This window comes from Erpetoichthys calabaricus, chromosome 1 (genome assembly GCF_900747795.2).
Source record: "Erpetoichthys calabaricus chromosome 1, fErpCal1.3, whole genome shotgun sequence".
Classification (NCBI taxonomy): Eukaryota; Metazoa; Chordata; class Cladistia; order Polypteriformes; family Polypteridae; genus Erpetoichthys; species Erpetoichthys calabaricus.
The window spans coordinates 28,751,096-28,768,090 of record NC_041394.2 but is presented as its reverse complement, the minus strand read 5'-3'; the positions used below and the strand labels follow the sequence as shown (position 1 = coordinate 28,768,090).

General features: G+C 38.2%; 1 protein-coding gene across 2 annotated transcripts in view; it reads right to left on the bottom strand.

Moving 5' to 3' along the window:
• Window positions 1-16,995, bottom strand: part of LOC114648013 (cytochrome P450 2C25-like) — a 110,915-nt gene that overhangs the window by 61,042 nt on the left and 32,878 nt on the right. Inside the window, exons 4-9 of one of the 2 annotated variants that reach the window (XM_028796771.2) lie at window positions 14,612-14,772; window positions 11,882-12,058; window positions 8,044-8,185; window positions 7,241-7,428; window positions 4,359-4,500; window positions 2,315-2,710 (exon numbers count right to left, since the gene is read on the bottom strand). The exons of the other annotated variant lie outside the window; for it this stretch is intronic. Of the exons in view, the coding sequence (XP_028652604.1) occupies window positions 2,529-2,710; window positions 4,359-4,500; window positions 7,241-7,428; window positions 8,044-8,185; window positions 11,882-12,058; window positions 14,612-14,772 (992 nt within the window). The 3' untranslated portion in view covers window positions 2,315-2,528. Of the gene's footprint in view, window positions 1-2,314; window positions 2,711-4,358; window positions 4,501-7,240; window positions 7,429-8,043; window positions 8,186-11,881; window positions 12,059-14,611; window positions 14,773-16,995 lie in introns of those variants that run through there. 2 annotated transcript variants of the gene reach the window in all.

Here is a 16,995-nt window from a genome sequence, read left to right as displayed (position 1 = left end):
AGTTAGTAAGTGCTGACCAGTGTCATTTGACGAAACCAAGTATTTACCTCAGGAATAAGGATAGTCTGCCGAGGGATAAAGGTCGGTATTTTAGCTGGTTGCTTTTTGTTGTCTTGTATGCTCAAAAATGAGTTTGTGCAGGGTGATTTTATCAATGATGGATTTCATTCATATGTGGCAGCCAGCTGGGGGTGGTACCTAGCCGGGACACTCAGGAAGACCGGAGGAGGGCCTGCGCCTCCTCCAGACCACGAGGGGGCGTCCGCCCTGGTTGTGTTGGGGGCCACGGGTACAGGGCTGAGAAGCTCAAACCTGAAGTGGCCCGTGGTCACCTCCAGGGGGCGCCCCAATGCCTGGAAAGCCCTGGACCTCAGCACTTCCGCCACACCAGAAAGTGCTGGTGGGAAGATGAGCAGGGACACCCAGAGTGCTTCCGGGGAAGCAGCCGGCACTTCTGTCACATTGGGGCGTGTCGATGGGAGATTGCCGGAACACACCTGGAGCACATCCAGGTGCTCATAAAAGGGGCCGCCTCCCTTCACAGGAGGGCTGGAATCGGGTGGAAGACGGATGAGGTCTTGAAAGAGAGACAGGAGGCGGCCTGAAGAAGAGAGGCATTGTGTGGTTTGGCCTGGACTTTGGGGGAGTTTGGGGTTGTGTGGCACTTGTGTAAATAGTTTTGGACTGTAAATTAACGTGTGTTGGGTGACACAATGATGTCTGCCTGTCTGTGTCCGGGCTGTTCCCCACAGTAGCAGCACTCTGAAAGTGAAACTTCAGGTGTCACTTTGGCTCTGTGCATAAATCAGCACAAAGAGTGCCACTTTACAGGTCTAAATGTGTGCAGGGTTAAAGTAGAAAACGTATAGTAATACTGTAGATTATTCCTGTACTTGCCAGACATGCATCTCAGATTGTCATCTTTCATTGTGAATTTGAATTTTTTTTTAATTTTCAAGCTCCTTTCAATATTAATGTGTTCAACCTGCCAAATGTTTTGCAGCTAAAAGTAATTGAATACCTTGGAAATGGGGCAAATTCAAAATAATTCAAAATAACCAGAGTTTCTTTTCATGATTTCTACAGACTGCACATTAGTTAGAATTTTTTTTCCAAGTCTTTGCAAACATACTGCTATGGCTTCATTATGAGGGACCAAATTCAATTATGTGCAGGTGGTATAAAAAATGAAGTTACTTAAAAGCATTTATAGAGTACACTAACAGATTCTAATCTACGAAATAAATTATCGCGACATCCAGCAATTCATTTGATGTCCGCCATTTGTGCAGAAGAAAGCCGCTTCAGGTTCATGACCAGAATTGTGACATAAAACTACCGTTACTGTAGTTGTTGAACAATGCTCACAATATTGAATATTGAATTTTATAATGCAAGCAATTTTTTATAGAAACTGTTTTTAGACTTACTTTTTGACATTACTACATATGATAGTTTTCCCGGGTTGATTGACACACCTACATATTACATAACAACTTGTCCCACTTCCAAAAAATGTTTGTCCACCCCTTACACTAATAAGAATGGAAAAGTGTGATCAATGACATTTATGAGAGGCCCCATTCCTATTTTTGCCTTCGGCCATCAAATCATTAAATCCAATTCTGCCTAGAAATACCTAGCTTTTGTGAGGAGTCTGAGAAAAGTTAATTATATGTCCACATTTCAATTTTGACTTTTTGTTCAAATTAATTTTATGCTTAAAATACAGTGCCTCTAAAAAGTATTCATGTCCTTAATGGTTTTTACATTTTATTATTATACAACACTGAATTCACATTAGATGTAATTTGACTCTTTTGACAGGGATCTGCTGAAAACGATTCCTTAATGTATAAATGAAAACAGATCTTTGCAATGCGATCAAAATGAATTAGTACTCAAGGAATACAATCTCTCTAATTTAACTTCAACAAACAATTGTTTAGACAAATCTGCACTCTGGCTACTTTATTTTGTTCCACTTTTCTGTAATGTTTTAAACGTACACAGTTACTGAGCATTAAAATCAAATATTATTATTTTGAAATGTTTTCTTTAGTGTAGTACCAGAATTGCTCCATTTGATTTAACCTCATAACAATACAAGACAACACAATGAATGCAGATGACATTATGTTTTAAAAGAAAAGATAAAATAGCATTAGTAGCAACCCAGTGGTCTTTGGGTAAGTACAAGTCAGGACACTGACATAGAATACATGAAACAAACTATGTTTTTTGATTCAAACTAAAAATGTAGAAAGAAAGAGAATGGAAAGGCCCTTTATAAAATATAAATAGAAAGATCATATAAAATAGGAAGAACAGGGCGGTTTTTTATTGACCCCAAGGGAATATCCACAATCACATTAATTAGACAGTACCCAAAATGATCCTCTATGTAATTTTAAGCTATTTGACAAATATAATCACCCAGGTTATTTTTGAATATTTTAGTTCACCCAGAGCTAGGTTAATTTATTCACTTAATTCATAAATATTTACATTTTAATGGTCTTTTATTCCTAACGTTCATGGACATAGAGTTTATATGCCTGGGGAGTATTTACAAATGAGCTGGCATGTGGGCTGAGGTCGATCTTTTCAGGGTCCTCTGATGATGAAAAAGAGAAATTCTGTAGTAGGGCAACAAAAAACAAGAAGAGCTCCATGCGGGCCAGACCCTCACCAGCACAAATTCTTTTTCCTATAAAACAATGAAGACACCTAAATTAGATGCATATCACCACTACAGGCTCTAAATGGCAGAACAGTGAATCTTGCAGGTTTCCGACAGACAGACAGACACTTTATTAATTCCCAAGGGGAAATTCACATACTCCAGCAGCAGCATACTGATAAAAACAATATTAATTAAAGAATGATAAAAATGCAGTGCAAGTTAAAAAATGCAAGGTGCATTGCAGATAACAGAAATGTCCACAAAAATATGAAATATAACAAAGACCAACTAAAGTCTGCTTTCAATTTCATGGTCAAATCATGCTGGAAAAAATACTGCTCAATTCCGAGGAAACAAACACTATTTCCGCAATATATAAAATCTTATTAGAGTCCCTACCTTTCAAAGACCCAAGAGGACATTGGGAAGAAGATCTCTTAATCAATATATCAGAAAAGGAGTGGAAGGTAGCAAAGCAGAGAATTCACTCGAGTTCTATATGCGCAAAGAATAGAATTATTCAACTAAAAATTATATATCGAGCTCATCTGTCTCGCTTAAAACTGTCCAAAATGTTTCCAGGCCAGGATCCAACCTGCGAGCGCTGCAACCAAGCTCCTGCCTCACTGGGTCACATGTTCTGGGCCTGCACCAAACTAACATCATTTTGGACAAAAATTTTTAAGTGCCTCTCAGACAGCCTTAGTATCACAATCCCTCCTAACCCACTAACAGCTGTGTTTGGTGTCCTTCCAGATGGACTTGAATTGGAGAAGGACAAGCAAACGGTGATTGCATTCACTACACTCTTGGCACGCAGACTTATTTTGTTAAATTGGAAGAATCCTAATTCTCCTCTTATAAGTCAGTGGGAAACTGATGTTTTATATTATTTGAAATTGGAAAAAAATCAAATTTTCAGTTAGAGGACCTGTACAAAATTTTTTCAAAACATGGCAGGATTTAATCAATATTATTTTAGAATAAGAGAAATAACTATTATTGCATTTAACTCCCTTCTCCATCTCTTATTTATATAGATATTTACTTCTCCCTTCTTTTGTCTAATGTTTGCCTTATTAAAAAGCTTAAAGAAATTTTCCTTTAGCTAAGCTCTCCTTCTCAGGGGGTGGGGTTTGATTTGTTTTCAAATTTGTTGGGTTATAAATTGATCTGTTTGTATGGAATGATTACAATGAAAATTAATAAAATAAAAATAGTATAGGCAATTTCATGGTCAAATTATGTTATGTGAAGATGGTATGTTGCAATTATTGTTTGAATGTCAACATAAAAGCTTCATCTTTCAAATCTATTTCTTGTTTGCAATTGGTTGCAAATAATCAGCATAACATTAGGCACCACAAAGGAGTCAATCCTGCACAGTCCTCTAGTTCATTCTTTGGACCATTCATGCACACGTACACCTAAATGGCCACAGTTTGGATGCACCAATTCACCACATGCACATGAGATGCGGGATGAAAGTGGGACACCTAAAGGAAAATCTTATGCAGAGGAAGAACATGAAACCTCACTCAGGTTACAACCTGTGGTGGGATTCTAAACCTGGATGTTGGCTTGATGATTCATTAGTGCTACGCTCTATGCCACAGTGCATCAGCAAAAAATAATTGTCCCCATTAATTGTACATAACTGAGCATCGTTTACCTGCTGAGAAAGGCATAAAGGCTGGGTTTATTTTAAACTGATCGTTCTCATCTAAGAAATGTCTTGGATTGAAGGTGTAAGGAGATTCCCACTGTGTCTTATCAAACAGCACTGAATGTAACACAGGCAACACCACTGTCTTCTGTAGCCAAAAAAGAAAATGAAAAAAAAGACAGGTTAATTTGGTTGAAGCTACACTGACAAATGCACATGAGTAGTGAAAGTAAATAAATAAAGGAAAAAATATATAAGTATGAAGAAATAATTAACTTTCACTGTGGTCATTAAGTTTGATTTAATTAAGAAATATTCATTAGATGAAAAAATAAAATGATGAAAATGTAAATGAAATTAAACTAACACCATAAAAATGTCAATTTATATCTCTGGTTTTAGATAATATTTCTTTATTTTATCTGACTAAGAAATAACATTGGCTGAGCATTAGTAAATTAGCTAACATTTTGTTTACTTAAATAGGCATTTTGTTTTATTTATTATTTCATTATATATTGTACGAGCTGATACGGGCTGCCCAGGGAAGCAGCTGCATATCAGCTCATCACAGAGTAGACAGGGCTAGATGTTTGAGTAGCACCAGAACAGCACAATGCAGTTAGCATCAGAACACTAGGAAAGTGTCCCAGAAAGTATCTCTAAAGAAGAGTTCACTTCAATTTCAAATAAGGCACATCAGGAATCGACAAGTCAGATTGTGTGCTTTAGGATTCTTTGCCTTTGCTTAGTAGTGGCGTTTTAATTTGCATTTGTTTAAGTGCTGTTGCTGAATTAAGGACAGTTGCAGGGGAAAAAAAAAAGATAGCTGCTAGTTAAGGCAAATGGAAGACACTTTGATTGTAGTTTATTTTACTATAAAAAACTGAAAAACACAATTGCATATGTTTGTTCATAAAAGAGAATTTGAAACCAAACTAATCACAAAAGCCAAAAAAGTTATTTTTCCTGAGATTTTCATGCTCAAGAAAAAAAGTTGTGCAATAAGAACTTAAAGGATATGTTTGCTATTTTTCAAGTCAAATGTATTTTTTCACAATTGTGGTTTATATTAATTTGCTACATAAAATTATGTTCTAAAGTGAAGCGTTGGTGTTTTTTTTTTTTTTTTTTTTTAATACATTGTCTGTTTGTAAAGCTTTTATTGGGGCTAAAGGGTAAATGGGTCCATCAGCAAATGAAAAAGCCTTTAACTTCTGAATATGTTTCCCTGTTGGCTGAGGTGCAGGGGCTGTCTTTTCCCACCAACTGGTCGTCACTGAGAATCAGGTGGGCCTACCATGAGGGTATGCTATTTTATTTGTATAGAGTAATAGATGGACAATTAGTTTATGAACAAGGAAATAGAAAATCAAATGTGCTTTGGGATCCATGACTTGATGGGATTAACCTGTTGAAACCCAAAAATAGGAAGGACATTGTTTATAAACATTTTAAAACATTATTCAAATAGAGTGAACATTTGAAAAATGCACTTTAATGTAGTGTGATAAGGCTGCCCGGACACAGACAGACGGACACCATGTTAAAGTCCACCACACGTTTATTATACATAATCACAGTCCAATAAAGTGTACAACCCAGTGCCTCAAGCACCAAACTCCTCCAAAGTCCAGGCCTCTCTCAGTCTCTGCCTGCTCTTCAGGCCGCTCCACTCTCCTGCACACAACCTTGTCCACTCCTCACCTGACTCCAGTCCTCCTTTACAGGGAGGGCAGCCCCTTTTATAAGTACCTGGATGGGCTCCAGGTGATCCCCGACACTCCCTAGACACACCCCTGTGTGGCGGAAGTGCTGGCTGTGTTCCCGGAAGCCCTCCGGGTGTTCCCAGTCTTCTTCCCCCAGCACTTCCTGGTGTGGTGGAAGTGTTGGGGTTCCGGGTCCTTCAGGCATGGGGGCGCCCCCTGACGGAGACCACGGGCCCCTACAGGGTTGGGCTTCCAAGCCCTGCACCCGTGGCCCCCAAAGGAACCAGGGCAGTCGCCCCCTCATGGTCTGGAGGAGGCATGCGCCCTCCTCCTGTCTTCCTGGGCGTCCCGGCTGGGTGCCACCCCCAGCCGCGTGCCACAGTAGAAACCTGACAAGTTCTACATATAGACATATGGAACATTAATCAAAAATACAAGATTGGAGATACTGTCTTACAGTAAGCCACTTGTGACAAAGATTTAGAAGTTTATGTTGATTCAACATTCTCATTATCTCATCAATATCATCATCCTCATCATTAATACACTACCAAGACCACATCTGAAGTATTGTCTTCAGTTCTGGTCACAACGGTACAAAAAAGACATAGCAGCACTTGAATCTGTGCCAATGAGAGCCACCAAGTTCATTAGAGGACTTTAAGGACATGTCCTACTCTGACAGAATCAAAAGTACAACCCATTTAGTCTCAGGAAGACTGCATTGGAATCAAATCCAGGCATTGAGAAAGTAGGGTAAAACATTAGGTTATATTGTAAAAGCCGTTCAGTATAAATCAAGCGACTGATTCTTAGACTTTATGATGTGCAATTCTGCTCACCACACTTCGAAACTGATAGCAGCACTTGAAGATGTGCAGATAAATATAACAATGTGCATCCCAGGACTAATGGTTATGTCCTAGTCTGACAGGCTGTGGGTACTGAACTTATTTAGTATTGTGCAGAAGTGACTGCATTGGGACTTATTTCATGTTTTCAAAATTTTAAAAGCATCAATAAAGTTGAACCTGCGATATGCAATGTATAATTAGGGGTGCCCCAACAAGTCTTATCCATATTTTGAAAACTTTTACTCGTTTTCAGAGTAACCTGTGTGATGTAGAAATTACATTTAGATTTTCTAAATAAGGTAGAGAAAAATGCTTAAGGCCATACCGCTGGGATATTGTATCCTCTGAAGCTGATATCTCGTGTAGTTGCATGTGCAATACTCAAGGGGAGGAGATCAATAAACCTCTGGATTTCATGGATCATGGCGTCTGTGAAAGGCATATTTCTACGATCTTCCACAAAAGGAAGGCGTTCCCTGCCAATTACAGAGTCAATCTCCTGATGAATCTTTTCTAACAACGTGACAAAAAAAAAGAGAGAAAAAAGAACAATCAAGTAAAAATACAGAAGTGCTTCAAGCATCAGCCAATTGCAAGTGTCCATGACAATGACAACCCACTGAGGAAAAATAGAAAAGTGCCTACGCATAGGGTGAGGTGACAATGTAGATGCCTGAGGGAGCACTTTGATCAGTACAGCATTTTCATACAAGAGTATTTCTTTTAACATTATGTAATAATAATACAAAAATGAGACTTAAGTGTGAACTGCAAGAGTTACATGGATATCAAGTGCCTAATTTATATACTACTTTTGAAAAGTGTAGAAATATTTTCAATTTGAAAGTTTCAGATATCTCAGAACTGCAATTCATACTGCTTTGCCACACTGCGGGGTTCTCAGCATCAAATCTACTCACACACAATACAAAGCTACACACCAATAACTAGTATTAGCAGTTATTTTCCTGATTTTTCACACAGTGTTGTGTATATATTCACAGGCTTAAGGTACACAGCCCCACACACAAAGACAGACAGATATGGCATTCCCAGTAGGTTATTTGCGCATTTTCATAAAGATGCATAAGGATGTGCTGCACGTTTTAGTTAAAAATGGCCCCCTACCCTGATAATGAGGATATTTGATGAGGATTAGAAGTCCATAACGTAGAGTGGTGCTGGTTGTCTCAGTTCCAGCAGTAAAGAAATTGGAAACATTGATCAACAAGTTGTTTACATCAAACTCTGTTGAAGGATTTGCGCTTTCCTGTGAATAAAGGGATATAAGAAAGAGAAAATAAGCATTCAATGAGATGACATCTGCAGCGAAAAATTAGTCAATCTGTAAAGTTAATTGAATTTATTTTTGTGTAGCATTGTTCACTGAATAAAGGCTCAGAATGCTGTAACAAGTTTCCAAGGTCTGAGGTTAAATATTTGGCTGTAACATACAATGTCACCCCCAAAACCAGACACAGTCACAGTTTTGAAAACCTGGGCCACCTGTATCATCATCATCTTCTGATTATCTAGTTTTGTAAATTCAGTAGGCTTGTGTGGACCATTCTAATAAAAAGACAAAATTGTGTCATCCCTGGGTTTTAATCCTCCCATTATACCTAATGTCTGTTCTATGGGCAGGAAAACATACTAACAGCTACAACCATCCAGAAGTGTATTGTAGCAGAATAGCTCACTCTGCCTAGACCAGAAACTGGATAGCTTCACCCATAATCCCCAATCTTTGTTCGGTTACAGATTAGGATTTGTCTGAATAACTTGAGAAAAAAAAAGAATTTAGTGATAAAGTAGTAAATGTCTACTGCTTGGTAGGATGAGATGTTGGTATGCTAAATCAAAGTGCTGAATAAATCAATATAATACAAAGATCCAAGTCAGAATTGTGAAAGGCCAGTGCTTATTTTGGCAGCACCCATAGGAAAATATTATTGCTCAAAGGTTGATCTTTGATGGTTCGTGAGACTTCAGAGAGATTCTCATTTATGTTTCATTTAAGAAGCAACTTTATCACAGATTTTTTATTTTGTTTCAAGGAGGAAAATGTTGAGAAGCAGGAGATAAAAGAAAATGTCTCTGTTTTATTTATTTCTGATCTCACTGTTTTCATAGGGAAATGAAAAAAGAGATTATTAAGGAGATCTCTTTTTTTGATTTTTCATTCTTATGGCCACTGTGCATAAGGCATTAAGCAGTTCTGGAGAGCACACCAGTTAATCACAGGGTCCACTCATATACACAACAACACAGTACCAAACTGGAAAATGATGATTAACCTAACTACCGGGTCTTTGGAGGAATACCCACACAGACATGAGGAGACATGCAAACTCTGCATGAAAAAAAATCTAAGTGCAGTATTTAAACCTTTGATACCAGATTCGTGCACAGGCAGTCTTGAACACAAGCATGCCATGCCACCCTAAGTATATATTCAAACAAATAGTCAGTTACTAATCTGTTTAGTCTAGAACAGGGTCGCAGGGGGTGCTGTAACTTATACCAGCTAGCACAGAGTGCAAGGCAGTTTATGCAGGCACTAAGAGAACATGCAATCTCTATGCAGGGAGGACCTGGGATGTGAAACCTGGCCTGCTTACTGTAAGGAAGCTTCACTACCACTGCACCACTGAGCTGAAAAACAAATAGTACCTTGCAAAAAGTATTCAGATCCTGGGGCACTCTTTATACTGAAGAAAAATTTCAACTATGAATATTTCTCACTTTAGAATTTTTACATTCATACATTTACTACAAACACAGGACAGTATTCATATATTGTACACCTACAGAGTACCGTAAACATATTGAATACATTCATACATGCATTGCCTTACCTTGCAAAATAATTCAAAATCATTGACCAACTGTGTAATTTTAATGAATAACAAATCCTTATCTAAAATTTGCCCTCTGAGTAATTTTTAGTTTTAAAGTTCAGAAAATCAAAATATTTTTTTCTATGTTATGCAAACGCAAGAAAAAAGGAAATATTCTGCTTTTGTAAGTATTCAGTCTTTGAAATGTCTAGGTCCACACAGGTGAAAAACAAATGTTAAAAAATGAAATAATTGAAGTTGGTTTTGTGATGCTGCTGTAGCAAGTGAATTTCTGAATGTAAATCACTATCTATCTATCTATCTATCTATCTATCTATCTATCTATCTATCTATCTATCTATCTATCTATCTATCTATCTATCTATCTATCTATCTATCTATCTATCTATCTATCTATCTATCTATCTATCTATCTATCTTCTCAGTATTCAGACCCCTCCTGCACACTTTATTGCATTGTAAATTTAATTTTAAATAGATAAATTTAGCATTTTCACTTATCAATCTACACTTAAAAACCTATAATGACACAGTGAAAACAGGTTTTAGAAGTTTTAATTTTTTTTTAAAATGAAAAAAAAAAATATTCAGAGCTTTGTTCACTAATCTGCAGTAGCCCCTTTTGCAGCAGTTACAGCAAGCAGGATTAATATCTTTTTCATAAACGCCTGATTGATGGAGTATTGCTGAGATGGTCATCCATCTCCATCCATCCATACCTGCATTATTATCAATCTTTAATTTAATATTGTTTTTTATATCAGTAAGGTGCTGCTGGAGTATGTGAATTTCCCCTTGGCATTAATAAAGTATCTATCTATCTGTCTATCTATCTATCTATCTATCTATCTATCTATCTATCTATCTATCTATCTATCTATCTATCTATCTATCTATCTATCTATCTATCTATCTATCTATCTATCTATCTATCTATCTATCTATCTATCTATCTATCTATCTATCTATCTATCTATCTATCTATCTATCTATCTATCTATCTATCTATCTATCTATCTATCAAACAGACTGTCCCATCTCAGCAGAGAACTTCTGAAACTCTGTTAGTGTGATCACTTGGTTTTTGCTCACCTGCCTGACCAAGGCCCTTATATCCTGGTTACTCAGTTTGGCCAGACAGGTGACACTAGAAAGAGTCCTAGTGGTTCCAAACTTCTTCCATTCCACCTTTACTGATGCCATTGTATTCCTGGGAACAATCAAAGCTGAAGAAATTGCTTTTTCCCCTTGTCCTGATCTGTGTATCACCAGAGTTTGATCACAGAGAGTTTCTTGGACCTCATGGCTTTGAGTTTGTCTTGTCATACAGTGTGAATTGTGGGACCTTCTATATTCCTTTCCAAATGATGTCCAAACAATTCAATTTGAAATAGATGGACTCCAATCGAGTTACAGACATATTTCAAGAATAATTCAAACAAATAGGATACATCTGACCAATTTTTAAATCGCCACAGCAAAGCATCCAAATATTAATGTGAATTAGTGTTTAGTTTTTGATTTTAATAAATTTTCAAAACATGTTTTAATTTTCTCATTACAGGTGGTTATTGAGTGTAGATAGATAGGTATAAATTTAAAATGAAATCTACAACATAATAAAGTGTGCAGAAGGTGAAGGGCTCTGAAAACTTTTTGAATCTACTGTATCTATCTGAGAAAATGTAATTTGTCTCCCAGTAGTACATATTTTTTACTGTTAAAGACTGCAAAAGCTTGACGGTAAGGTTGTTATACTCACTAATGATGGCCCTGACTTGTTTCATGTTGATTGGTACATGCAAATAAGAATTTCACTGTATTCTGTTTTTGTGACAATAATGACCCTACAAACCTAAATTAATTTATCCAAAAAGATACTTGCTAGCACCTCATGACCCCTACTTCTAACATGCAAATCAAAAGCTGGTAGCATTAAGAAATGTTATAACATACCTGGAACTGAGTCTCTAATGCTGTATACCTTTAAATAATGTAACAATGATAGACATGTTTTTAGTCCTAATGTCATTATTTTGTTTTAGAAATCCAACTCATTTCAGTATCTGCACTTCTTTACTTGTGTGACTTTGCTCTTGAGTTACCTGCTTCATTCTGATAAGAAAGTTGTCGATGTAATCTCGAGGGCTGTCAGTCATCAGTGTCTCTTTGTGCTTCACAATTTGCTCTGAGATAAACTGCTTCACGTAATTGGCATTATTCCAAATCATATTGTAAACTCCTGGCATCAGTTTTATGAGGCTTGGGAAAACGTTGAACAACTAAATCAAAAGGAATAACAAAAGATTCATCACTTTTCCCAGTTTTGGCTTGTCCATCAGTTATCCTGAAGGCCACTCTCATCTGCCACCATATTTACTAAACCACATACAGTATGTCTCAAGGTAAGTAAAATTGCTATCTGTTTGTGCTCAATCCATTATCTCAGCTTCTATACTACCATTAGCAGTTTCAATATTTGTACTTTATAAATCACTGAAACATTATTGTCCTGAAAACAGACACAGACAGATTAGCTGAAGATGATATGGCATTGCTGGACTTTAGGCTGAATGTAATCACATTACAGCAGTGCCAGTTTGTGACGATGCGGGTTCGGCTCTATGCTCCCATCTTGCCTCTGGGAGCCCTTGAACCCAACCCCGTCGATAATGTTACCGAGATGAGCTAGACAGTGAGGCAATAACAATAGAGCAAGGGGATGATGAAAAAGTGCACAGTGCTTTTATTTACAATCAATCAAACAAAAGAGTGTTCAAATAATGCAGTGATTCAAATCTTCAATAAATAAATAATCCATAAAAACAAAACGTGGAGGTAATAACAATAGAAAGACAATCCTTTAAAACCAAAATATGGTTTAAACGTTGCTGGAAGCAGTCCTTAAAAACAATGACAAACCAGGTGCTTCTTTTACACTAGCATCTCACCTGCTTCTCCCATTTGGGCCCTGCAGCAGGAGAGACATTCTCTCTGCAGCTGACCTTTCTCTCACACAGGTCTGGAGGCCTCCCGATCCTGGCTTCGGTTGCACTCTCATCCCATGCCTGAGACTTGGAGTCCTTGATGTCCAGGACGCTCACACCAAGGACTTCTCAGCCAAGTCTCCCGACTCCCGCTGTCTTCAACAGTGAGTCACATTCCTTGCTAATCACTCCCGCTCTTCTCCAAATGCTCAGCGGGAGTGACTACAATCAACTGCCCTAGGTGCTAGCTAAACACCTCGCTAGGGCCCACTGTCCAGATGCACTTGAGCCTGCTCTCTCTTGCTCGCTCGCCTTTGCGCTCTCTCTCTCTCTCTCTCACCGGCTTTCTCCTGCTCCGTGCTCTCCAGCAACCTCTGTCTCTTTCATTTCTTTTTCCATCTTCTTTTTTTGTTCTCCCTAACAAAAACGGCTCATGCTTCTCTTTATAATGGACGGGGCAGCTGTGGCAATCAACAGTTCCTGGGAGCAATTACGGAGCGGACCGTCTCTCACCTGTGCACTTAGGTGAGAAATGTCCGCAGCACGAATCCACCCGGGAACACACTTCAGTCACACTACCACGCCTCCTCGCTACACCGTGAGCGCAGTGATTATTTATTTAAAAGAGGTTGTTGCTGAGAGAGCTGTGGACCCGCTATATCACACAGTTGCTTGGTACATTCTATAAATTTGTTTATTTTTTCATTAGTGTAATGCTTTCACTCATAGGAGCTACTTACCTTCAGTAGGCACTCACGTCTAGCTTCAGCTATGTCACATTCTTGAAAATAATGCTATTAATTGTTTTATGATTGATTTACTATGTTTAATAATTCTTTGCATTTATTGACCTTTATTTTGACAACATAATTTCAATTTTTTTTTTCAATTTTATGCATTTACATTTTATGCCTGCTATCATATTATGTGTTAGTTATTCATGAGTGTCATAATTTTTTGTACTAATTCAGATCACTATAATGTGGTACATGCCACATGACCCATGGCAATATGGAGACCTTTTGACATAAAACAGCTACATGTTCAAAATCTGAATCAATATAAATGAAACTCTTCAGGAAAGAAAAAAAAACTTTTTTTTTAAATGTTTTATGTGCTTTTTTCTATCATTTTAGGAGATACACTTTTTTTTTTAATCGGTACCAATCTTGATTCTGAAGTTATTAATTATTTTATGTATTTTTGTTACAATGTTTTTGGGCAAGTTTGGTTGCCAAATATTTTTTTTCAAACAGCCAGTGGTAATTTGTGCTTCCTTCATTAGATTAACATCCCACATTGTAAGGAGTGTGCCGTCCAAGGTTATTAGCTGTCACACACATGCGATTAGGGGACAACTAAAAGGCTTGAATAAACATAATTCCACGCCTAACCAAGGGGGTGGTGAGGTGCACTGATTCTCTTTCTCAATTCCTTGCAGACCATTATCGGGAAGTTCCGCCTGGTCCTGGGGCAGCCAACGATGCCACTTCCGGTTCCAGTCCTGATGACATCACTTCCTTTACTTCCATTTAAAAAACCACCATCTTAAGACAGCAGTCAGTTCTGTTTTGGACTCAGTTGTGTGAACATGTCTGTTCTATTTAATCAATTTTGCAGCCGGGAAATATTATATGGGTGGCTGCCCCAAATCTTCTCAATGTCTCTTGGTCGTTTTTGTGACAGAGCCCACAGGAAAAGTTGTGATGAGTTAATCAGTCTTCTTTTGCTATTTGAATTTCAGGTTCATACCTATCAAGTATAAGCCTTTACAGCTAACATGTTTAGTCAATAATGGATAAGGCCTGAATTAAACATGCACTGGCCAGCCTTAAACTGGTTTCTTACCTGAGTGAAAGGGCTGCTTAATAATCGCACATTTGTATTGAGTAGGGACAGCAGATGAAGAAAGTTATCATTGTGGTATTCAAATCTCTGCCCAAATATGATGCAGCAGATGATGTTAGACACAGCACGACTCAAGACGAAAGTGGGATCAAAGGGGTGTCCTGCAAAGATCAAAGTACCAGAAAGGGTACAGGAGATTAAAATGCAGATAAAATTATACCTTTTCAACTAATGTATAGTAGACAATGGAGAAGGAAGAAGGGAAGGACTAAACATGTGGATGACTTTTACTTAAAATTCAAATAGATATTTGTAGGCATTTTAAATTAAAGAATTTTAGGAAGCAATTTTTTTATAAAAAACAACATGCATACATACAATGGATCATGAGAAATTTTTAAACTTAGCATTTATTTTACAGAATAATGTAAACGCATCATTACTACTTGTTGTTGCATTCAAAGCAATTACCCAAAGATTATATGCATTTATTGCAACCTTCCTGTCACTTTATGAAATACTGCTTGATATCTTTAGCTGTTAAGTTCTGTCTGTGCATTCTTATGGATAACTAGAATGACAATTCTCCTTTCCTTCAGTTTCATGCTGGTTTTTTGGCAACATGGTACAAGGGCAGCTGAATATGGGGGACACTGTGGGGTCTTAGGCATGCTGTTTTTTCAGTTATTCATAAAAATAAAGAAGTACAGCTCACTTATCCTGCAGAGACAGTATTTATTCAGAAAGAGTCAGAAATGTTATAATAAATGAATGTCACTAAAGAGGGATTACAAGAAAGGGACAGCACACATAGTAACACTTACATAATTTTTAAATAAAGAGTTATGTCTTACAACTTTAATCATAACCACTACTTCATACATTGTAAAGGTAGGACTGGTAAAAATAGATTTTGCAGTGTTGTTAAGGTTTCTAGGCTACTTGAGGATGCTGTGGTTTACACACAAAAGACTACATGGGAGAACAGCAAATTTGTAACTCCTCAGGAGCAAGAACAGGTCTTTGAATGGTGGCCTGGTAACTCTGAGGCATTTGGTAAGAGTTGCCTGGAGTGTGTTTCTGGACCTAGGTTTAAAAGCATCTTTTAATCAGGACAGAGGAAAATTTGAAGCTGGGAGATGGCTAATGATAAACAGGTTCAGCTTGGGTTAGGAGGAAAGAGAAATGGTGGACAGATGGGCAGAGGAATGAAGAGAAAGGTGATCTGTATTGTGAGTAATGGAATGTGTGATGGATTGCCGGCTTCTTATTCCGGCCCTCACCCCAGGCCGCCAGGAGGAGCTCTCCAACAGCATGGACGTGCCCCGAGTTCCAACAGGGCCTCATGGACTCTGTAGTTTTTATGCACAGCCCTGCTGGATACCTTGGGGGCCACCGGGAGTCGCTGTAGGGGGGCTCGTGGACTCTTATGTGCCCTATAACCCGGGAGTACGTCATGGTCACATGACAGGAAGAAAGGACGTGCTCCCGGGTTGAAGAAAAGGACTGTTTACCCTAGCCTGGAAGCAATAAGGACTTGTGGGTTTTGAACAGGAACCACTTCTGGGTCAGGGGATATAAAAGGACTCTGGGAAAGCCTAGACATTGAGCTGAGCTGGGAGGTAGGGTGGCTAAGTGTCTGGGAGAGGAGGATTGGTATTGTGATTATTGTAGCGAATTATATGAGTAGTGTGGAGTGGAGGGTGCTTGGTGCACGTAATCATTTAAAAATAAATAGTTGTTATACTTTCACCTGGTGTTTGGAGTGGTACCTGAGGGTTCAAGAGGTGGACTCACGCCTCTACTGCTACAAATGTTATGAACAGTGCAATAATGGACCAACCACCCCACATTTTTCACTTATGAATGCCAGATATCTTAGGTATTTTTGGTATCATCCTTTTCCCTTCATCTGCTATTTAGCAGTATTTGTTAATAAATTTTCTTTTCTTTTTAAACCTTTGAATTATCTGGTTTGGGTTTTGTGGACTCTGTTTGTTGCTATTAATTGTTCTATCAGTTTTCCAGTAATTAAAACCTGAGTCTATTACAATCCAATTGACTCACACAGTTACCTCCTTTACAGCTCCTTCCACCCTTAGCATGCTAAAGAAACTGTCGAGTTCTTTCATAGTTTAATAGACTCTGCCATCTGGACAGGGCCATCCATTAAGCCAGAAGGAGACCTTGTAACATTCACTCTAAGAGGAGCCTCAGCAATGCTGACCCTCTCATTACACCCAAACACTCTCCTTCTCCCACTGGTAATGGTTTGACATCTGTGGCGGAGTGACGGGCGCTGAGCAGGCTCCTGTCAATCATGGAGAATCCACTACATCCACTGAACAGTATCATCTCCAGACAGAGGAGCAGCTTCAGAGACA